The sequence below is a fragment of the Mustela nivalis genome, assembly GCF_964662115.1.
Source record: "Mustela nivalis genome assembly, chromosome: 10".
In the NCBI taxonomy this organism is placed as follows: Eukaryota; Metazoa; Chordata; class Mammalia; order Carnivora; family Mustelidae; genus Mustela; species Mustela nivalis.
In genome coordinates this window covers 94640221-94653741 of record NC_139029.1, presented here as the reverse complement: position 1 = coordinate 94653741, position 13521 = coordinate 94640221, and the positions used below count along the sequence as shown (strand labels likewise).

General features: G+C 41.0%; 1 protein-coding gene across 10 annotated transcripts in view; it reads right to left on the bottom strand.

The window, feature by feature from the left end:
* The window catches only part of CHD1L (chromodomain helicase DNA binding protein 1 like), a 143615-nt gene that overhangs the window by 43519 nt on the left and 86575 nt on the right, over window positions 1-13521 (bottom strand). For all 10 annotated transcript variants that reach the window (XM_082685108.1, XM_082685112.1, XM_082685106.1 and 7 more), the window contains exons 2-5: window positions 6379-6491; window positions 3132-3238; window positions 2480-2594; window positions 1643-1674 (exon numbers count right to left, since the gene is read on the bottom strand). In XM_082685108.1, the coding sequence (XP_082541234.1) occupies window positions 1643-1674; window positions 2480-2594; window positions 3132-3238; window positions 6379-6402 (278 nt within the window). In that variant the 5' untranslated portion in view covers window positions 6403-6491. The remainder of the gene's footprint in view (window positions 1-1642; window positions 1675-2479; window positions 2595-3131; window positions 3239-6378; window positions 6492-13521) is intronic.

Genomic DNA, 13521 nt, shown 5'->3' with positions numbered 1-13521 from the left:
GTGTGATACAGTAATATACAAAATAACCTTGTCAAGTATAACAAAAGAATAAACCTGTGTCCCTGGGGTTCATACTGTTAGCCAATATTATGAATGGCCTCTTATTATTTAGGTTCTGAAATTCACATGGGATTGAATTCAAGATGGATGATTTAATATAAAAAGATATTCTTTCTGATGAATAATGTGAAACTCCAGGGCAGTTAGGTAATTTAAGAAGCTGTCCCCAGGGTTTGTTTTGGTTTTTCTGGAATCAGTATCAGATGTTTGTTTGTTTATTTATTTATTTATTGAGAAGGTCTCTTAAAAGCTCTCTACAGCACTGAGTCTGCATTTGGATATCTGCTTTGCCATTACTATCAAATGTAGCCTTGGCTGGGTTCCTTAACCTCCTACTTTCCTCATCTATAATACCGACAATAAATAATACCTGCCTACTGGGGTTTTCATGAAGATTACTTAGGATAATTTAAATACCCAGAAACAAGTATATCCTAATCTTCTAGGCTTCTGAGACTTCCCACATCCTGCCTTGTATTATAGATATCTAAATATTGGTTCTCCCTCTACTGGAGTATACATCCCCTTAGGGAGCTCTGTAGTTTACTTTCCTGGCACTGCTCGTAACTCTCAAACAGTGATTTCCCAAAAAGAAAAGATCTTCAACAAGTATTAAGTGGGATATTAAAAATAAAAAAAGACAGAGGGAAAGTATATTTTCTTAAGAAGAATAAGATAACGTGCTCACTTAAACTTAAGTGAACCAAAATACAGGAACGGAGAGTCACGAAATCTATAACTAGGCAGTTAGTGTCTCCCAATAAGATGAAAATAGACATCCAACTCGGAAGAACCTGGATAAGAAATAACATGTAAATTACTGGTAAAGTGCTTTGAAAACAAACAGAACTTTCTGAGTATTAAAGATGCAAATCCCCACTTAACCACATCATAACTATGAATTGTATGGAGAATGAAATTCTGTCAACACATCTTTTCTTATGTACCTAAAGTCTGGCTAATGTTTAATTTACGTTGTAACTCGTAGTCTGACCCTATATTGTAACATGTCACCCCTAATATCAGGTGGTATGAAGAATTAAATCTACGTTTCCTATCCCTCATGAGCTGATATGAAAGCCTGAAACCTGACTACTTAAAAGTGTATTTAAAACTCCCTTTCTAAAAAGTGAATTGTACAGTACTGACTGCTACTTTAGGATACCTCTAGGAAAAGGCTCAAATAATTCACCTCTCTATTATTGCAGAATCTCCAAATAGCAGTCCTGAAAGGTATCTATGCCATTTGCAATGAAAAGAATCTAGTGTTTATTAACCACCCACCATGTACATCTTGTTTAATCCTCACAACAGCCACCCAGAGCGAGATTTAATTATCCTCATATCACAGATGAAGACCCTGAGGTTCACTAAGGTTAAGTAACGCAAGGATACACAGCTAATGAGAATGGGCTATAGTGCAGGACTCCCGCTGTGCCACCTGTCTTATTGTAAGACTCACAGGAGACATACCAGGAAGATGTACCAGACATGATGAAAGAGACAAAGTACTAAAATGTAAAGACAAGACATGACACTCATGATATATTCAACAGTTTCTGAAGCAGTGCGATATACTCACGATTTTAGAAATGATGAATCTTTCAAGCAAATCTGAAAAATTAAGAAAAAAGACACACTGTAACTAGTACTAACATAACTGATATTATAAACTAGTTTATTAGCTAAATCCTATAGTTTAAGAGAGTTAAGTCTCACTCATTAAGTAAAAAAAAAAGTTCTGAATCTAATTTTATGTAGCACTATCACAAAGAGAAAACAAAACACAGGCACAAGTAAGTGCAAGGTGTTGCTTACAGTCACCCAGTCTTCACTTCAAGAATAGGAGCTTAAGCCTCTGCCTTCCGCTCAGGTCATGATCTCAGGGTCCCGGGACTGAGCCCCACATCGGGGTTTTTGCTCAGCAGGGAGGCTGCTTCCTCCTCTCTCTCTCTCTCTGCCTGCCTCTCTGCCTACTTGTGATCTCTTGTCTGTCAAGTAAATAAATAAAATCTTTAAAGAAAAAAAAAAAAGAATAGGAACTTAAAATAAAACTAGAACTTAGTGTCCTCCACTCCCATTTTGCAGTAACAGACAATGCCTCAGCCCACAAAACCCTTTCTCCTACCTACTTGCCTCCTCCTCCTATTCACCAGCCAAGTGACACCTCCCTGGGCAACCTTCACCCTTGCCTTGATGCTCCGAGAGAGAGAGAGAGAGAGAGATAACCAACTAATTCGGAGTACAATGGTCCTTCACTTCCTTTGGTCATGGTCCCTGTCTAAGAATCTAATGGAAGTAAACTTTTCTTCCAGAAAAATGTATGCTCTCAAAAGAAAGTTAAATTTAATTCCAGTGGCTTCTACAACTTCTACAGTCCCAGGTTAAGAGTTCTTGCTATAGAGAAATAAATGGATACCTCATAGGTAGTCAGCAGCACATGAAAATGTGACTCTTGTTTTAGGTCTTGCTGTAGATGGGCTCTCTCCTCCTTGTCCCCTGCATACATTATACAGGAAAGACCTGGAGCAAATCTGAATCCAAGAAAAGAGGTAGATGAACACCAACACAGAGCCTAAGGGAAGGGTGTATATATATGGAAAAGTACATTTCATAGAAGGATTAAGGATGTGCAGACTTCATGACATCCTGCAATCACAGAGTCCTGGGACTTTGGATTCCTATCTAGAGTAAAGGTAAAACTATGGGTTGGTTCCTGTGTGAAAAGGCAGAAGGGTTGGATGAATATCTACAAGGGCACTAAACTAATTCTAAAGAGAAAGCTAGTTTTTCCATGTTGGTTACTTCCCATGTCACTGTGAAAAAGATGGTTTCCCCTTTAGTTCAGCAAAATTTACTGAGTACTGATCTTCAAATTGCCAAACAATAACATCCACTGCATCTTCCCCCCATCAGATTCTTTCTCTACCTATATTGCCTCAGGTCAGAGTTTTCTGGAGGAAATAAAATCACTGATTGGGACAGTATGTTGTTTTATCATCTTTCACATATCACCCAGAAAAAAAAATCTTAATGTAAAAAGCAAAATTGCAGCTACATCTGCTCTGTACCTCTCCATCTCTTCTCTCCAGTTGCTCAAAACAGACAAGGGGCAAAGAATCAGAAATGGTCCTTCATCATTTAATCTTCCTGCCAAGTAAATGAAGAGAGCAATAGTCTGGAACACACAAAAAGAAGGCAATTTTTATCACATTTCCACATGAGAAACAACCACAAAGTTCCCATATCCTTGGAGGGAACACAAACTCGTACAGAAGACTTAAGGTGTACAAAATATATATATATATACAATTCTCCACACACCAGGCATTATCCACTCCTAAAGTGAAATCACGTAAGCCTAAACAAAATTGCCAAGGAAATCTATGGCACTTAGTTACATCAACAGTTAACAAGCAGTGGTGCTCAGTATTTATGTAATTGAGCCCTGTGATACAAAGGGGAAAAAAATCAGAAAGATAAAAGAAATGAAAACAAATGCAAATAATGCACAAGATCAAGAAAATTCTGAAAACATAAGGTAAGAACATCCAAGATGTGACTAAAGATGACCTACCATGTGGTGGTCTCCGCTGCTTGCCACTCTCCTGAAGGAGGATGTTTTCCTTTCTAATTTCCTTCCTCATTTCCCTAGTGTTTTTTTTCCTTCTGCCTGCATGTATAGAGCACCTTCTATTTGCTAAGCACTATTCTCAGTTCAAGTATATCACTGAACAAAAAAGACAAAACTCCCAGCTCTCCTGGAGCATACATTCTAGTGAAGAAAACAAACAATAAATAACACCTTGTAACCTTAAGTAGGCACGTAAAACAAAAATTTTTGTAAAGCCAAACAAGCGTATTCTAGGACATGGCTGTATGTACTTTGACTAGAAGTTTCTCTAATAAAAGGTTGCTGTGATATACAGAGAAAATAGCACTCTTTTATAAAACAAAATGTTTGAGGAGCACCCATCCCCAAATGCTAAACCATGCTAAGAAAATCTATCCTAAAGATACAATCCAAGATCCTGAAAAAGTTGCATGCCCACGAGATGTTTACACTGAGGTTAATAAAGCACAAAAAGAGGGGACAACGGGCCATCCCTCATCTGCAGGATATTTAAATTATGATGAATTCTCTTGAAGGAATCTTATATAGCCAGCAGAAGATGACTGTGAAGGATATAAGAAAATGGGTAATTACAATTACAAAGTTAGATAAGTTAAGGATACAAACTATATGTGTACTATAATGTACTATAATGTCAACCATTTAAAATACACAGCTAGGGACGCCTGGGTGGCTCAGTTGGTTAAGCAGCTGCCTTCGGCTCAGGTCATGATCCCAGGATCCTGGGATCGAGTCCCACATCGGGCTCCTTGCTCGGCAGGGAGCCTGCTTCTCCCTCTGCCTCTGCCTGCCTCTGTGTCTGCCTGCGCTCACTTGCTCTCTCTCCCTCTGTCTCTGGCAAATAAATAAATAAAATCTTTAAAAAAAATTAAAAAAAATAAAATAAAATAAAATACACAGCTATTTCACGCTTTAAGATTAGAGTGTTGTGGCTAGAAGGTGGCAGTTACTGCTTAACTGAGATTACTTAATTTTATAATGGAAATCATTTTCTTCTTTCTAAATAATTTCCTTTTTAACTACTCACCATGTCCCAGCCCAGACTGTACCAGAGCAATTGCCCAGTGAGTACTTACTGGAATAAGATCATTCTGTTTAGCTTTTGCTGAGGATACTATTTGAGAGAACATTTATCTTCGGTTACCATAAACCACATATATCTACAAAATTAATTTGGATTCACTAGTGAATCCTACCAAACATTTACAGAAGAAACAACATTTACAGAAGAAACAATGTCAATTTTACACAAATTCTTATAGAAAGCCAAAGGGGACAAAAACTTCTCAACTCATGCTATGAGTCCATCTTTACCAGAAAACGAAAACCAAGGGCATTATAAGTAAACTACAGACAAGTATCTTTCATGAACACAGATGCAAAAATCCTAAACAAAATCTTTGTAACATGAATTTGGAGGTATAATAGTTCCAAGTCACTTAAAGTAGAGCTACATGAACACCCTGGAGAAAGGCCAAGGACAAGTGGAATGTGCTGGCTCTGAATGAAATCAGCAGGATTCCAACGTGCAGAGCAAAGGAGACTACACGGAGGGCTCTGTACATGATCTCAGTGTCTCTTAGCCTGGCTCTCCCAGAGACATCCAGAAAACTTAAATTTGTTCTAGTTCCATAGTTCTCAGTTCAGGAATATACTAGAACCCAATTTATCTGCCTGAGAAACCTGAAGACAACAAATAAGGTCCTTGAGGAGACCATACTCAGAGGTCATTTTGTATTCTGCATAACCCCAACATCAATGAGGAACACCTGGCTTAAAGTAGTCTCCAACATATGGTCAGACAGAACCTGTAGCACTATGTGCAGAACTGCTCCAAATGGATGTTTATGTATGTGAGGTCAGACTTGCAGGGGGCAATCGAGCTTCCAAAGGGATCAATGAGACCTTCACTCATTCTGTGTGGTTACTGGTAAAAAACTTTTTTGGTATGGGGTAACTTATATGTCCACGGTTTCTGATCAAGTCAGCTCTGCTGTATATTTTGACTACAGTGACTTTCTTTAGTATCCTATAGATGAGTAAACCTTGTGTGACTAACCCAGGGGGTGTCTGTGTCTTGAGTCTTCCCTTTCCCCTAGATATGGTTATTCTCTGAAATTGGATTCTCTGAATCGAGCCAAGCCCACCACTGACATCTGACAATATACTGTACTGGTGATCCTCCTACCAGAATAATCAATCTCATTGCCCAAGGAGACCACACCTGATTCTCCAGGTCTCTGGACTGGGGGCTCCCACTAGATATCCAAGGCATGTGGGAAGACAGGATTCTTCCTCTGCACTTCTCTAGCAAGACACATAAATGAGAAGTAGCCCTACCACCCACTGAGGAAGAGAGGTAAATAGATTCAGTTAACTAAGTAGAAGTACTGCTAAAGAGGGCAGCGTCCATTTGATCTGGAGGGTGGGGGCACATGACACAGATATATTAGCATAGAGAAAAACCCTGACCATTAATTACAATCCCAGGTCAAATGACCCAGTTCAAAACCATCCCCGTAACTAGGAAAGTCAGTTCCAAGGTCATAATCTCTTAACAAAGGTTCAAGCATTTTACCTCTGAGTATAAAAACCCATACTAGTAGCTAACAGCTGAAGATAGTGATGAGTTGTGAGGAAGTATTTCAGCAGAGGTGAACAGTGGTCACTCCACAGTAACCTACCTGGCAGGTCTTACCCAGGCCCATCTCATCTCCCAGGATGCAGCCATTCTGACCATGGAAGCACTGGGCAAGCCAGTTGACTCCCTCCAGCTGATAAGAGCGTAGATGAATCCCTAGAAATAAAAAATAAAGCAAGTCTGAAAAGCAGCCCATTTCAGCACACATAAGCTATCTTCTAAGACTTCCACTGTAAGAACACCACAGCTATATCCCTTGATGAGGAGTTACAGAAATGTAAATATGTAGCAACTTCCAAATAACTTCTTTTTTTCTTCCCAAATGACTTTTTGAGCAGACTCAGTCACCATTATATTTGAAGCCCTAAAACTGCCTGTCCACGTCACAGGATCCACTTGACAGATGAGAAAGTCAACCTGAGGATTTGGCCTCTATACTGCCTGGCTCCCATATCAGTGTCCATTCTAGGAAAGAGGCATTACTAATGCAAATAACCACAGTGCAACTGCTTGACTGCAATAATTTAAGTCTGCCATCCATGGTAAAGGAAAAAAAAAATCAAGATAGGATGAGATTAAATTATATTTTAATAGAGGAGCAGTACTGTTAAGAACTGAAATAATGTTGCACAGAGAGTTTAACTGTGCACAACAGCAGAAAACATCTGAAATTCACATGGAACTTCTGCTGTCTCTTTTCTCTCTCCCTTGGGGGAAAAAAAATCCAATTTCAGAGAATAACCATATCTAGGGGAAAGGGAAGACTCAAACACACTTTTACAAAAATATAACTTTCTGGTTTGAACTTATGACCTTTAAAAAGAAACTATATGGTATATAATAATTGTAGAACATTAAAACAATGAACAAGTTATTTTTATTAAGCAATCCCCATTCATAGGTTAGAAAATTCAGATAACTGAGACTCTAGTTCAAGATGGCAGTGTAGGGGTGATGCTGAAGGGATGGGCAAAATGGGTGAAGTGCGAGATACAAGCTTCCAGTTATGGGCAGCATAGGAATATGGTCCATGATATTTTAATAGTGTTAAGTGCCAGATGGTAGCTACATTTGCAATGACCATAACATAGAGAGAAGTTGAATCCATCGTTAACTAATGTAACATTATGTGTCCAACTATATTCACATCAATTGAAAGTAAAAAAGTAAGTTAAATGAAGTTTTAAAAAATATGGCAATGTAGGAAGATCCTAAACACACTTCCTCCCACAGATAAACCAATCTACACCTATCTATGGAACAATTTCCTCTGGAAAAAAAAACTCAAAAACTGGGGTGGGTGATGGAGGGAGAAAAAAACCTTTAAAAACTGGCAGAGCAACCTCCTCACCTTAGGCAAAAGAGAGGGAAACAACACTGCAGAGGACAGGGAAGGCCGAGACACAATCTTGCCATAATCCCCACCCCCAATGATATGACCTACAATCACAAGAGAGTGAAGGGTTCATACCTCACACTGGGCACCTGAGAGTGGAGTGCCTGGGTGTCTCAATCAGCTAAGTGGTCAACTCTTAATTTCAACTCGGACTATGATGTAGAGTCATGAGATCCAGCCCTACACTGAGCTCCCTGTTCAGCGGGAAGTCTGCTTCTCTCCTTCTCCCTCTGCCCACCCCCCAACATCCACTCACGAGCTTGCACTCTCTAATAGATAAATAAATCTTTAAAAAAAAAAAAGACCAGCACCTGAGAGGAGCCCCCCAAACATCTGGCTTTGAAGACCCAACAGGTAATGGCATCCACAAAACCTACAAGGCTGTGGTAAACTGAGGAACAACTCTAAAAAAACCTGCACAAAGACTTAACCACCCCACGGCCCAGCCCAAAAGCAGCTCTCTGAAAAGTGCTCAGACTTTATGTAAAAAAGACTTACTTCCTAATGTAGTGCACGTTTGAGGGTCAGGGGTCTGCTGGGTACTCCAAGGATGGAGGCTTGTAGGTACCATCTTCTTGCTCACTCTCTCTGCCCTGCTAAAGCAGACAGGTTCCATACCCCCCCCCCTTTTTTTCTTTTTCTCCTCTTCTTTTTTTTTTCTTTCTTCAATGGTGCCATCTTTATATTATCCCTCTGCATATTCCAGAACACCAGTATCTCCCAGAGGGGAGCTTCTACACACATTTGGTGCCCCAGTTTTTATCTTTGGTGACCTGGTTTCTACAACTGCTACCTAGAGGATGCTCCCTGAGTGACTGGCTCTGGAGGCTAGAAGGGCTTTGTTCCTGGGTCCCACCGGACAGTAACAAGTGGAGATTCTGTTCTTAGAAGACTACCACCCCCAAGACACTAAACAGATAACAGATAAAAACACACCCCCACTTTTTCTGTGAAAGAAGTGGGGGTGTGTTTCTGTGAAAGACCTATTTGTCTGTCAGTGTTGGCCTGAGTGATGGGCCTCTAGTATGGCACACTTATAGGGGCCTACAGGTTGCTCTCAGGGAACAGAAAGTGGTGGTTTCCTTCAGCCTCACTCCAATTCACCAGAATCTTCCAGAAAGAAGATTATATCCTTTTCTGGTGAGGCCTGATTTTGCAGCTGCTGCTCAGACACACCTCTGTGTTGCCTGGCTGAGTGGCCAGCCTGGCTTAAAGTCATGGATTTACAGGACTCTAACCAATGAAGAAAGAGTTCTTAAACAGCCATCACCCCCAGGGGATAGCAAGAGGCAACAGGCCCAAGCACTCAATGTTTTAGGAAAAAGGCAGGTTAGCTTATCATTTCTGTAGACTGAAGGATAGCTTCTAAACAGACACACATCTAAGGCTGACTGTAAACTTTTCCTGAGACTTTGGAAGGCAACACTATCTTCACACTCTCCCTCTGCCACACTCCATAGTGCCAGCATCGCTCCAGGGGAGCTCTTACACATGTCTGGTGTCCAGTTTTTAAGTCTGGGCCCTGATTTTTATGACTGCCATTCAAGGAATTTCCTGTGATTGCCTGGCTCTGGTGGCTGGAGGGGCTTGAGTTCCTGGGCCATTGGGACTATAACAATGGCATGCTGCCACCCCCAAAGCACTAACGGACAGCAAGCTGAAACAAATTCCTACTTGCTAACCCTAGAACTTCAGCCTTGGGGCAGACTTCACCTTTGGCAGGATCTAGAGGCTACAAAAGTACTCTCAGGGAACATAGGCTGGACGGTGCCATCATTGCACTCTCACTCTGCCTACTTGCTACAGCCCACCAGAATCCCCCAGAAAAGTGCTTATAGACTTGTCTGTAGCCCCAGTTTTGTCAATGCTGCCCCAAGGACACCTTACCTGCCTCTGAGGGCAGTGGGGCTTCTGCTTGCAGTCCAGCAGGACTGTATATATTTGCATTCTTTTTTAAAAGATTTTATTTATTTGAAAGAAAGAGAGAGCACATGCGCCCACATGCTCACACAAGCGGGAGGAGGAGCAGAGGGACAACCAGACTCCCCACTGAGCGCAGAGCCTGTCATGGTGCTCGACCCCAGGACTCTGAGATCATGACCTGAGCTGAAGTCAGATGCTTAACTGAATGAGCCACTCAGGTACCCCAGGACTGTATATATTTGTATCCTTTAAAAGCTTCTGAGGGTCTGGCTTCTAATCAGTCTGAATGGAACTGCTGATTGAAATCCTCTCCTTTGTGAAACTGACTGGTCTTGGCACATCCTCAACTACTGGGAACTACTGAAAGTAAAATAGGCTGGGGCACCTGGGTGGCTCAGGCTGCCTTTGGCTCAGGTTATGATCCCAGGGTCAAGCCTTGTATTGGGCTCGCTCCTCAGCAGGAAACCTGCTTTTCTCTCTCCCTCTGTCTGCCTCTCTGCCTACTTTGCGGGCTCGCTCTCTCTGTCAAATAAATAAACAAAATCTTAAAAAATAAATAAATAAAAATAAAATAAAATAGGCTCTCTGGAAAATCACAAACATCTGAAGGACAACCAACAGCTTAACAGGGTTAAATGGAAGTTTTCTCACCTACTTTATGTCCTACCAAAAACCATCCCTTCGGGGCGCCTGGGTGGCTCAGTGGGTTAAGCCACTGCCTTCGGCTCAGGTCATGATCTCAGAGTCCTGGGATCGAGTCCCGCATCGGGCTCTCTGCTCAGCAGAGAGCCTGCTTCCCTCTCTCTCTCTCTGCCTGCCTCTCCATCTACTTGTGATTTCTCTCTGTCAAATAAATAAATAAAATCTTAAAAAAAAAAAAATCCATCCCTTCAAGACTAGGAGAAGTGTCTGTTTCATCTTATGCTGAGAATCCGAAATAAGTACAACAAGGGAACAAATGGATATGTTCTAAGCAAAAGAACAGATAAACCCTTAGGAAAAAACTTCAAAGAAATTGAGTTAAATGATTTACCTGATGAAGAGTACAAAGTAACGGTCATAAAGAAGCTCATCTAAATTTGGGAGAAGAATGAATGAACTACATGAAAACTTCAAAAAGAGACTGAAAATATGAGTTCCACACAGAATTCAAAGAACCAAAGAATACAGTAACTGAACTGAAAAACAAACAAACAAACAAAACAAAACCAAAAAACCAACAACAGAATTTTCAACAGCAGACTAGATGAAACAAAAGAAAAGATCTGTGAACCCGATGACAGAGAACTCACCTAAACAGAGCAGAACAAAAAACAAAGACTTTTTTAAAAACGGAGATAGCTTAAAGGGACCTCTGGGACAACATCAAGCACACTAACATTCACATTATAGGAGTCGCAGAAGGAGAAGTCAGAGAAAGGGGGGAGAACACTTATTTGAAGAAATAATGGCGGTTTTTCAAGGAAGATGGAAGAGAAGTAGGGGACCCTAGTTTTGTCTGGTCCATGGAATTTGGCTAGATAGCGATCAAATCATTCTGACAATCTGCAAACTCAATCAGAAATCTAAGAAAAGAATTGCTGCAGTTCTACAAATAGAAAAGCCACCACTTTTTGTAAGGTAGTAGATATGAAAAAGTAAATATAAAAGGACTTATATCAGAAAACAACTCCCCCAGGGGGTAGCCTCCATAAGCCACTACCAGAAAGTGATACAGCAGCAGAGCACAAAATTCGAAGAACTTCAGAAGTCTGCTCCAGTGGGGGATGTGCCTACAGGAAAGTCACTCATGTGGCTAAGCAGGGCAGAATCCTAGATGGGACAGCATAGTCTCAGGATCCCAGGGATCACAGAAAGAAGAGGGGTTCCTGAGAGCGCAGAGTTCCCAAGCATCAGAGCAAGTAATCAGAGCGCAGAGTTCCCAAGCATCCCACAAACAGGGAGACCAAGATTGGGCTTTCCGCTCAGTGTTGCCATAAACCACAAACCATAACACGACTGGGTGACTGCTCTCTGAGTAGAGGCCCAGTAAGTGGCAGAACCACAGCAAGAGCCTTCACCCTCTCCCTCCCAGAAGCAGGAAGGGTGAGCACTGCAGGAGTCTATAAAGGTTGTAGACTCGAAACAGGGTTGTGTGCCTGAGATAAAAATGTTTGGTCATAGCTAGGTGAACACAGAGTGCAGACAGAAACCAGGAAGACAGGAGTGACTAAATGCTTTTCTGTGAGAGTTTTTTTCTTTAGTTTCTTCTAACAAACCAAAATAGACCAAGGATCTGGTATATTGCTCTGTTCTATTCATCTGTTTATGTTCTTTCTCTTTTTACTTGGTTTTTTTTTTTGGTTTCTGATGGTTTCTGATTTGTTAATGTATATTTTCAGGAGCCACTGTTGTTATTTTTGCATCTCGTTCTCATTAATTTATACTTTTCTGGACAGAATGACAAGACAGAAGAACTCACCTAAAAAAAAAAGCACATGAGAAAGTACCCACTGCTAGGGACTTAATCAATATGAACATAATAAGATGTCAGAACTAAAAGATACTACCTGAGCTTGAAAAAAGCAGAGAAAACACTACAGAAATCCTCTCTGGAGAAATAAAAGAACTAAAACATAATTAGGTCAAAAACAAAAAGGCTATTACTGAGATGCAATAAAAAACAGAGGCCCTGGGGCGCCTCGGTGGCTCAGTGGGTTAAGCCGCTGCCTTCGGCTCAGGTCATGATCTCGGGGTCCTGGGATCGAGTCCCACATCGGGCTCTCTGCTCAGCAGGGAGCCTGCTTCTCTCTCTCTCTCTCTCTCTCTGCCTGCCTCTCCATCTACTTGTGATCTCTGTCAAATAAATAGATAAAATCTTTAAAAAAAAAAAACAAAAAAACAAAACAGAGGCCCTAACTGCTAAGATAAATGAGGCAGAAAAGATAATCAGTGATACAGAAGACAAAATGGAGAAAAGGGGTGTCGTGGCTCACTTGGTTAATGTCTGCCTTCAGCCCAGGTCATGATCCCAGAGTCCCAGGATCAAACACTGCATAAGGCTCCCTGCTCAGCAGGGAGAATGCCTCTCCCTCTCCCACTGCCTGCCACCCCCCCCCTGCTTGTGCGCACATGCACGTGCACTCTCTCCCTAATAAATAAGTAAAATCACTAATAAAAAAAAAAGGAAATGATGCAGAATAAAGAAACGGAGAAAAAGATAAACAACTACTGGACCACGAAGGGAGAATTTGAGAAATAAATGATACTAGAGAGCAAAATATTATTAGAATAATTGAGGTCCCAAAAGAAGAAGAAGAGGGGGCAGAAGGTATACTGGAACAAATTATAGCTGAGACCTTGCTCCAATATGGGGAAGGAAACAGGCATTCAAGTTCAGAAGGCACAGAGAACCACTCCCCCAAAACCAATTTTAAAAAAAGGCAGCACACCTTGACATAAATAGTGAAGCTTGCAAATTTCAGAGACAAAGGAAATCCTGAAAGCAGCTCCAGACTAGAGGACCTTAACCTATAAGGATAGAAACATAAAGCTGGCACCACACCTATCCATAGACACCTGGCAGGCCAGAAAGGACTACCATGATATATTCAGAGTGCTATATGAGAAAAATATGCCACCAAGAATACTTTATCTAGCAAGGATGTCATTCAGAAAAGAAGAGCTAAAGAGTTTCCAGACAAACAGAAACTAAAAGAATTTGTGATCACTAAACCAGCCCTGCAAGAAATATTAAGGGGATCCTGTAAGTGAAGAGACAGCTCAAAAGTAACATGGACCAAAAAGGAACAGAGACCATATGCAGAACCACTGACATTGCAGATAATACAATGGCACAAAATTTATACCTTTTCAATAATTACTCTG